Here is an 11,134-nt window from a genome sequence, read left to right as displayed (position 1 = left end):
TATGCCCATATATGGAGAACCCTGCTTTGAGTATCTGATGAGGTTGAGGTTATGGTTGTCACCTGTGTCATGTCACAGTGATGTATCAGGGGAACCACAGTGTCAGGTCAGGTGTTACAGCTCATCCGCACTGCCCGCAATGCGATGCGACGCGAGCAATGAAATCTCATTAAAATACATTTGTTTCAATGAGGACGTCCTGACTTACCGCAAGCGACAAGGCGTCGTGCCGCGCCGTCGTCCACCCCTCCTGTTTTCACTCGCGGAGCCTCTATTTGATCGAGGTTTCGCAACAACGTCCATAGAGGTAAATGGCCATGTCCCGCCCCCAAACACTTTATATTATTATGTATTTATTTGATTCTTTTAGGCTACGTCGCAACGCAATGGCCGACGCTCCGTATTTCGCGGGACATCGTATCGTGTCGCTCGCTCGCTCGTTCGCTCGCATGCAGTGCGGATGAGGTGTTAACCCATCCGGACGGACGAATACGGACAAGCTGTGACGGTAAACTGCAACCTACGGTCGCAAATAAACACATTAATTACAATTAAAAAACACCAACAATCAGGAACAGATCCACATAGAGGAACCCAAAACAGATGCAGGAGATGAGGATCCCATGACCTTAATGCAGGGGTGGGCAACTTTGATGATGGCGAGGGCCACTATATTTCTACCTTCACTCCAGAGGGCCACATTGCATATTGCTACGTCCTACTTTGTCATTCTAGTATCTCATACAAAAGAAGCAAAAATAGCCGATCTACAAGCTCAAAACGCAAAGCGCTGCGATACGTTTTGAGCTTGTAGATCGGCTATTTTTGCTTCTTTTGAATTGGAATCCTGAACATTTAATATGTAGAATCTGCTGTGAAATAAATAAATTGGTATTTACAATCTGATGAAGATACTGGATTGGTTTATAAATGGGGACTCAACAAAAAAGAAAGACACTGGTGTCTACATTTTGACAAGACAGAGACAGAGGAGAAAGTAGTACAGTCAGCTGCTGCGGCCTCAAGGCATGACGTTTTTTGGAGGGGCACAAGGCCAAACGGAGGGGCAACGACAGACATGGCCTTCATGGCCTCCCTGAAATTCCTGCCCTGCCTGGTTCCATGTGTGCACTCTCAGAGTTACAGATCTGTAAAGTTAATTAGCTCGATCTTTGTATGTTTATGGTAATATTATTGTCGGATCATTTGTTTGTCCGAGGCAAAAAATATATAACTTCGACAACATTGTCCACCACAAGCCAGCAATGACAAGCCAGCAATGCATGCTAAAGAGAAACAAGCAGTTTGGGAGGCACTATGCAGATGATCAAATGAAATAGTGTGTTCTTTTAACTAGATTAAAAGTTTGTTCTACACAGACTGTTAGGACAAAGCTGTGACCAGAGATGTTTGGTTTGTACATCGTTAATGTCCATTTATTCACAAGAATATTATTTAAATGTCCCTTTATTCACAAGAATATGTATGCTATTAGTGGTTCTCAAACTGTGGAACAGGACACCCAGGGGGGTCCCCAAAAGATTAGCTTAATGTGTAACATTAATACGGGGCAGCCGTAGCTGAGTGGTTAGGGAGCCTGCCTAAGGAGGCCAGAGCTCCTGGTTGTCGCAGGTACGATTCCCGGTCAGGCAGCTATGTGTCAATATGTCCCTGCGCAAGACCCTTAACCCCTAATTGCTGCCCGAGCCCGAGGGCCATATAAGGCTGCTCACTGCTTCTAGTTGTTATAGGATGGGTAAAATGCAGATAATACATTTCACATGTGCAAATGTACTGTGACAAAAGGCACAGGGCCTATGTTATTATTACATTGTTTTATCACTGAACTTTTCTACAGACCGGCATACAGTGTAAGTGTATACAGGATATCTGCACATTTCAAAGTGACAATTTAATGACTTTTAAGACCTTTCTAATACTGCTAAAGTTACATTAAAAATACCATTACTGTGTGAAAGGTAATCAACAAACTATATTGTAGAATAAAAAAGGTCAAACATGGGCCAAAATGTCAAATATTTCCAAAGAAAGATGCAAAAATTGTGAAAATAGCTGATCTACATGATCACAACGCCTCATGTTTGTGAGCTGTTGTGTGCGTGCATGATCAACCATTTTCACAATATTTCTTTGTGGAACCGAGTCAAACTAAATAGAAATGCATGTCAAGGTGGTCCCCAGTTCAAAACATGATTATGACAAAATATTATTATTTTGGGGGGTCCCCGGTTAAAAATCAAATATGTTTATTGAGGTACTTTTCTCTTCTCATTACTTTTACTACTACTATTCCACTATGGGACAGTGTTTTTTGCAGGTCTTTCAGTCCGAACGTATCAAAAAAGCACCTCAGTTAAGGTGAAGATGACCTCCCGTTGGTCCGACATGGTTTAGGTAAGGTTAGCATTCACCAGTGTCGTCAGGTTATCATATCATTTCACCAGGTTAGCATTCACCAGCGTTAGTTTTACTGAGATTAGGGTTAAGGTTATGGTTAGGTTTAGGTGTATCTCCACCCCCCAACTTTTGTCACCTCCGCGCAGCCAATCACAGGTTTCTGCTGCCTTAACCCAGTTGCTTTTTTTGATACACTCGGACTGAAAGACCTGCAAAAAACACTGTCCCATTCCACAACATCTCAGAGGCAAATGTTATACTTTTACTCCACTACAATTATTTGAAAACCTTAACTGGTTACTTTATTGTATTAATATTACAAAACATGCATTACCTAGTTCATCCCTATTTACATTTCGGCCATTTGAAAATAGCAGATCTACAAGCTCACAATGTGTCTCGATGAGACACATTGTGAGCTTGTAGATAAGCTATTTTCAAAAGATTTTTTATACATTTGATATATTTGAAAACTTGAGAAATGGTACATTCTGCATAATGAGAACTTATCCTATAATAACATGCCCAAAATAATGATGTCAGGTTGGAAGCGGTTAAGATATTACCGTAATTACACAAAATCTTCCCATTAGACAGATACAAATAAACATGATTCGTGTGACAACGTTTAGAAACAACATTACTGCGTTCTCAAATCATCTTTTTTTCATTTCCTCGATCAAAAAGTTGACATTTTGCAGACTGAGAGTAAAATAATAAAGAGACTATTCCGGACTCATGACATGAGAGACAAAACAAAAGTGTGATCTATGTGAGGTCACACAACCCTAGCCTGGCAAGCCAGCCCTGATACTGCGCTCACTACTTCCCCAGTATCAGGCCTGGACTTCGGCCTATAGGCACCGAGTATGAGAAATCAGAAAATGATCGGGGCCAATGAGTGACTGCGTTTCAACTGCTGTCCGCAGTCCGCACAACAAGTGAAAAGCTTCCCCTGATTGGTCCATGTGTAGATGGTGACGTAGATTCGTAGAATACATGCTGCGGCATTTTCAAAACAACAATGGCCGCCCTTGATGCAACAAGTGTAACAGTTAACGCTGAAACGATAACACAAACAATAAGTTAAGTTATTTCAGAGTTGGAATCAATTTACAGCAAATAAAAAGGAACAGGAGTATGCTGTTAGCGGAGTTCATCGGTCAAAAAGATGTGTTTGCCGTCCTTCCAACTGGCTGCACTGTGATGACTAGGGATGTCAAAAATGGACCTTTATCAAAATCGATTATTCTATAGCAATATTCGAATATTATTCGAAAATCGATAATTAATTATTATTATTTTTTTATTAAAAAAAAAAAAAAAAAAATCTTCTGTTTTTCGTTTTTTTTTGTTTTTTTTTACTGGATTTCAATGCACATTTACATATGTACAACATGGCTCTTCAGGTAATTGGTAGCCTAACTACTACTCTTCATCTTTCTTTTTAGTGTGCCAGTGTACTGTTCACCTAATCTCTCAAGAACAGATTCTGTGATGCTTTACAATACAGAGGACGCTGTTTTCCCTTTTCTTTGATGATGGCCACCAAGTACCAAACAATCAAGCCTGAATCAATCACACCTGTGTCTGAGACGGGGGAGGGGAGTGTGTAGCAGGCAGCCACTCTGCTGTGCTCCTTCACTCTACACAGTTTACAGTTGGTGCTGGTGTGAATAATAAATCAATGGCCATTTACTATTATCATTAATACTATTGTTAGCCTATATTCTATATTTTGGTTGAAACTAACTAACTAAGCCAAAAAATAGTATAAAAAAAAAAAAAAAAAAAAAAATCGATTATGAAATATTAAAATCGAATATTGATTAATCTAACGAATATTCGAAAATCGATTATTCGGTGACATCCCTAGTGATGACGTCAGATGTTTTGCTACGCTGATTGGTTAGAGGAGTCTGTCTGTCAAGGCAAGTACTCCCGCCCACTTTTCGAGCTGCCTATAGCCCAAAGTCCAGACTTATATTGTGGGAAGGAACGAGTGAGTGAATGCACAACATGAGGCTGGCTTGCCAGGCTAACACAACTCAGCAGTGTCTCCACGTGATAAAAGAAGTCCCGCATGGAGGTTGTGTGTGAAGGTGTTGTGGACTGTGTGAAGGAGCGTCATTGTGTCTGCAGACACACTGTAGAAGGACAGAGTACCTTCACTGTGGTCCAGGTACACTGCTACTCTGGACCACACACAGCCTGGTATTTTAGTTTCAATGCGACTGTGTCTGAAAAAATAACCTTGTTTGGTACACTGTAAACACCATGATTTATCATTGTACCCAAATCCACATCCATAACCACCACCAGTTCTGCTGATATCTTCATATGAGACTGCTATAATAACACTGCCTCCACTCCACTCTGCCTCCCAGTAACAGCGTCCAGTCAGAGCCTCTCTACTCAGAACCTGAGCCCATGCAGTGAATCTCTCTGGATGAACAGGATATGATTGTGGTTTGTCCATCCATGTTACTTTTCTGTTCCTTTTAGACAGAGACAGGTGTGGATTAGCTGTGTTTGGATCCAGTGTGATTGGACGCAAATATCGTAAGAACTCAGTTCTGGTTTTGGGTTCTGATGGTGTTGATGGTGAAACATCCACTCTGTTCACTGTCTCTGAGACGTTTGTCCCTTCCTCTGTAAGAACGTCCTCTAGCTTGTCCCTCATCTTGGACACGGCTACAGTCACATCTTCAAAGTATCTCAGAGGACGGACGTGGCTGCTGACTGGGTGTGTAGACTCACTGATCCTTGAGAGGGAGGAGGTGAAACGCTGTAGAAAGTGGATGTGATCCTCTGTGAGTGACAGCTTCTCCAGCTCAGCATGTCTCCTCCTCAGTTCAGTGACCTCCTGCTCCACACGCCTCCTCCGTTCTTCAGCACTGCTCACTTGACATTCCTGCTGCTCTCTGATCTGTTGCTTCACCTCAGATCGTCTTCTCTCCATGGAAGAGATGAGCTCAGTGAAGATGGTGTCACTGTCCTCCACTGCTCTGTCAGCACAGTGGTTGATGGACTCAACCTCTTGGTGAAGCACCTTCACGTCTTTCTCCCTCTCCTTGATTCTCTGCTGGATGTTCTGCAGACTCGTATCCAGCTCTTTCTGTCTCTCGGTCCGTTCTGATGCAGCTGAGGTTGTGGCTTTGATCAGCTTGTGTTTCTTAAAGGCAGCAGACTGATAGTGAGGCTGGAGGTGAGTGTCACAGTAAGAGACCAGACACTGAAGACAAGTCTTCACAGCTTTCAGTCTCCTCCCAGTGCAGACGTCACAGGCCACATCTCCAGGTCCAGCATAGCAGTGATCAGCAGGAACACCTTGGAGTCCTATTGATGGATTGATACAGTACATATCAATCTTTTAGGAAATCATGTCGTTTGTATATGCCTGTACCCTCATATTTGGTAGCCTAAAGGAGCCAGTATGTCTCTGCTGCCTGAAAACTATTGTTTTTGTTACGGTCTATCTACCTTAGGGAGGGGTCGTTTTTTATTGAAGGGTTGCCTACTACTGGAGAAAATGTATAAGCCCTGATATAAAATGCCATGACCCTCCCCCTCAATTGGGGGAAAAATCAATGACCCTCCCCAAGCATTAAAAAAATTAGATTGACCCTCCCCTACAACATGACATTTACCACAGTTAAAATTATAGCTAAAACCTAAACGTATAGTTATTCCTAACCAGTGGCGAGGTCAGAACAGAGAAGCAAGTTCCTGGTGGGCACTGCGATTATTATTTTTATTATTACTTTTTTTCCCCTGGGTTTTACTGTAAATTATTGGGTTTTTTAGGGTTAAAAACGGGTGCGGGCGGCAGCAGCAATGAACAATAAGCATTGAGATCCCAGCTGCACAGCCTGCACTTCATCCCAAAAACACATTTCCAAACCTTACCAGTAAGACTCCCTAAATCAGGAGATAAGCGACCGTCAGGTCGCTTATTCACAAACTTTAGAAGGCAATGGTAGCCAATCAGGAGGGAATATGGGAAATGGGACAGATTCCATTGGAAAAATCAGCCTGATGGTGGCGCTAGAAGATGGGCATGTGAGAAATCAGGGGCGGAGGTTGTGATTTGCCATCCAATTTGCGTGGTTTTAGGCCAAAATCTGTAGGAGCAGTGTTCAAAAATGTGTTTTGCAAAAAACACCCGGGGAATGTGAGAAATCTGGTTGTGATTTGCCATCCAATTTGTGTGATTTTAGGCCAAAATCTGTAGGAGCAGTGTTTAAAAATTTGTTTTGCAAAAATCAGTCTGATGGTGGCGCTAGAAGAGGAGCATGTGAGAAACGAGGGGTGTGTGTGCAAAGTTTGGCATGGATCGGGGCAATGGTGCCAGAGATTTGAGTAGAGTAGCTCTGATAGACTGACTGACTGACAACTGGTGGAGGTTTTGATAGTAACTGCGACGTGGCGGTCACTAAAACGTAAAGGTTTGATTGATTGATTGAAGACTTTATTAGAAGTTTGCATAGGAAAAGGTACAGTTTCATGACGGTACAGTTCACTGGTAGGCCTACAAGGTCTACTAAAAGGAGATCCATGAAAAGACTACGCTTATTTCCACAGGAAACCATTAAAGTATCTCATATAACATCGAATGACAGACAAATAGAACACAGTACTATGCAGTAGATATGTAAAGAAAAACAAAAAAGAAAACAGTAAGTCTAAACAAACAGTATATAAAGAAGGGGCAGGGGAGGGTAGGGTTGGGCTAGGTTAGTTTTTTTTACCAGTTGCGAACGGTCTCACCTGTCTTCTTGAGGCTCTCCACCACCTCAGCCAACATGGTGTTTTTCTTCAGAACGGGTCTTGGGATGAACGTCTCTCTGCACTGTGGACAGCTGAACCTCCCTCTCTGATCATCTTGGTCCCAGTATCCCTCGATACACTTGCTGCAGTAGCTGTGTCCACAGGGAACACTCACTGGATCCTTCAGTAGATCCAGACAAATGCAACAGCAGAACTGTTCCCGATCCAGTTGAACTCCCTGCTGCGCCATTTTAGTACAACTGTCTGTCTGACTCTCTGACTGACTGACAGAGTTTAGTTTGGCCGTTTCTCAAAGTGCCTACTTTTCTGTACTTGCGTCCTCGTGAACGTGTGATACGTTGTCAGCTGCTGCACAAGTACTATTCCAATCCTCAAGTCTGCATCTGAGCAAGTAGAGACCAAATACCAGGATGTAGACTTGATCCGCCCCAATCCTCCCACTTTCCCAAGTCTGCTCTGGACCAGACTTGCACGCATGAAAGCGAATGAGAGCCGCATTTCGACAAGTCCCGGAAAATACTGCTGTGATTGGCTGTCGTCGCTTTGAATGACAACCGTGCGAGGCTCCTCCCGCTACACCCCACGGAGGTTATGGTTAGGGTTTGGGTTAGGGTTGGTTGCTGAAAAGATGTAGGCTAGTAAATATGGCGTGATTCCTAAACCCACCAGGCTTGAGTTAAGACCCGCCTCGCGGAAACGCGAAGACTTCCAGGAGTGGCTGAAATCCCTGCCTGACACTGCACCGAGGGTGGATAAAGTCAGAGGCATGACTTGTACTTGAGAAAAGCCTGCATTTGCACAATGCACAACTATTAATTTCTCACTACAGTGCTCAAAATAAACTGTGCTATCCAAACCATAACAATTTAACTGATAATCAGTAAGAGTTTTTATTTTGAGCACAGTAGTGACAAATTAATAGCTTTCTCAGTACGTTTTTCTCTTTAGCAAAGTTACAAAGTTTTCCCTTTAAGCACAGTACAATTAAGTCAGTTTCAAGTTTTTTTAGCACAGTTTATTATTTTAGGTAGTAGGTACTTTGCACTTGAGCGAGCAGCGCTAACGTTCATGGGCACTTTCATCTTAGAGGAGGCGGGTCTTAACTCAATCCTGGTGGGTTTAGGAATCACGCGTAAATATGGGGGCTGCTTCCGCGTCCGAATGCGGCTCAAAGGGACTTCAGCCAATCACACGCTGGCAGGGTGGGGTTTGTCGAAATGCGTCTCTCATTCGCTATCATGCGACTTGCACGGACTTCTCACAGCAAATTACCCACAATGCCTTTCACCATTTCTTCTTCTCTTGCTTCTCCGTCAATAAACTATTCAACAGCACCATCTACAGTATTATGTGCAATCTCCCACAACTTGTTTTTACTGTTGGCTTTATATATTGATGCTTAAAATATACTATATATATAAGTCTGCAATATTTAATTTGATTGTATTCAATCAATCCATTTTAGAATTATATTGACCTAATATAGGCTACACTTTAATGAATAAATGAATAGGCAAGGCTGTTTCAGTATTTCATATTTTGTTTTATTGTCAATGCACATTAAGATTTGAAAAGTGGGTGCGTGTATTTAAGAGTAGCTTAGATGTCATATCTGACTTTATTTTAAGTAATTATTACATTTTTGGCCACTTGCGGTAAGATTGCCGTAAGAACGGCATAATACGATACTCACCCAGGTCTGTACACTCAGTGGGCTATGTTATGTTTATAACTAATAATATAGGCTATTCATATGCATATTTCTATACACTTTTTAGGATATAACAGACAGCAGATGGGATAGGTTAACGTTTATAAAAAGGAAAGAAAGAAAAGAGTGCTTTATTTATTTTTTATTTTCTTATAGAATGTTTGTTTTAAGCTGCACAATAAGTGCATTTTATACCCCATTGGATGTTCACAGAAACGCACAGTGGAAATGGCTGCAGCAAGCTCAGATGGTGATCTAATTGAGTATGCTGCTATTCCAATAGCAGAACTCCTCCTGTCCCGAGGAAGTCCCTACTCCTGAGGAAAACTTGCAAGTCTGAGCTCCCAAGGAGGCAAGTCTGTTCTCCCCAAGTAAGAGTTTTGAGAAACAGCCTTTGTTTGAATTCCTCAGAAATCACATGACATGGGAGGTTCTTCCTTCCTTTGTTCCACACACACACACACACACACACACACACACACACACACACACACACACACACACACACACACACACACACACACACACACACACACACACACACCCTTACATCTAAATGAACCAATAGCAGCTCACACCACTAAACTCCGCCTCTCGATAGAGCCTCGCTGTAGCTGTGATCCACAGTCAGTTTGAGAGAAAAGATGAGAGAGAGAAGAGCTCTCAAACTGACTGTGGATCACAGCTGCAGTGAGGCTCTGTCGAGAGGCAGCAAAGAAAGAAAGACTCACAACTAGGGGTGTAACGATATAGTAACTGAATCGAAACATCGATTTTAATTTGCAATGATCTACTATATCGTTTGCAAAAGCAAAATATTGTACCTGTTTGGCTTGGTATCGTATCATATCGTTTTAAAATGCAGATAATCGGTATCGAATCGTTTTGCAATGCAAATAATAGATTGTATGGAAACTAAGTATTTGTGCCTTGTATTGAGCAATTTTAAGAAGGAAAATTAAAAAGAGGGGTTTAATAACCTTTCCATTCCATATAGCTACTTTTGTAAATGTGTGTAATCTCTATGTTCATGTCAAGGTGCGAGTTTGTCCATGTGTTGTAATATAATGTCCATGTATTTGCTTGAGAATCACAGTCTTTACTTATTTATATCCATAATAATAGATTTTTCCCTTAAAAACATGAACTATTGACAAGTTTCACACAGATTTAATTTCTTTGCTAAATAGTTACTACATCGATTTTAAATCATTGAATCGAATTGTATCGTCAACCATGTATCGTGATGCGTATCGTATCGTTGTTAAAATGTATCGTTACACCCCTACTCACAACAAATATATCACAATACATTTCACAATACACAAAATAAACACATTAATTACAATAAGAAATTCGGAGTGAACAAACACGCGTGTCTACTGTATGCTGACACTAAGGGGAAGTTCAAGGTTCTTATTTATTATGGTCTTGCGTGCAGCAGGTATAGATTAAATAATACTTTTTGTCGCAGTTACTATCAAAACCTAAACCTCCACCGGCTTTCAGTCAGTCTGTCCGTCAGTCTGTCACGTCACGTCACGTCACGTCACACTTTTCCCCTACTCATATCTCCCGTACACTGTTGGCACTATCCATGCCAAACTTGGCACACACACTATTTGGCTGCCAAACCACAACCCCCACCCCTCATTTCTCACATGGCCCTCTTCTAGCGCCACCATGAGGCCGATTCTTGGAAAACACATTTTTGGACACTGCTCCTAGATTACAGTACATGGATCTCCATATGGGTACCAGGGGGGGTCTCCATATATAGGTAATATACATCACTGGCCAGATGTCCAAAACATGGCGCGACCTCGCCCTTTAGGGAGAGGGCGCTTGTCGCCCTGAGGTGTCTTACTAGTTAGTAGTAGGCCTATATATACTACTATACATTATGAGTATAGAAGTATATACTGTATTATAGTAGAATCATAATTTCCTTATGTTTGTTTTACATTTTGGGTGATACCAGATCATGGTTGCTCCCTCTGTGGGTGTCAATCACTTTGGAGTGATTGACAGGTATGAGGGCACTGAGTGCAACTCAATCTCTTTACCTATCTTAAATACCAATCCCATTGTTATTTGCTTAACCCTGTCTTCTACCTGGAGCCATCCCAAACTAGCAAAGTGTGTTGAAATTGGGTGGGTTGTGGACTTTAGGCAGAGCATAGTAGTTGTTTGCATAATCATAATCAAGATGAC

General features: G+C 41.9%; 1 protein-coding gene across 1 annotated transcript; it reads right to left on the bottom strand.

The window, feature by feature from the left end:
- Positions 1 to 4,456: 4,456 nt before the first annotated feature.
- Positions 4,457 to 7,438, bottom strand: LOC308299879 (tripartite motif-containing protein 16-like; the record flags this gene model as incomplete). Its single annotated transcript, XM_080743660.1, has 2 exons — positions 4,457 to 5,757; positions 7,189 to 7,438. The coding sequence occupies 2 exons, from the start codon at positions 7,436 to 7,438 to the stop codon at positions 4,457 to 4,459; spliced, it is 1,551 nt and encodes a 516-aa protein (XP_080599786.1).
- Positions 7,439 to 11,134: the final 3,696 nt, after the last annotated feature.

Source organism: Nannobrachium achirus (assembly GCF_963921795.1).
Source record: "Nannobrachium achirus genome assembly, chromosome: 15".
NCBI lineage: Eukaryota > Metazoa > Chordata > Actinopteri > Myctophiformes > Myctophidae > Nannobrachium > Nannobrachium achirus.
Note: the sequence above shows the minus strand (reverse complement) of the source record. Positions and strands in the feature narration are given on the sequence as shown.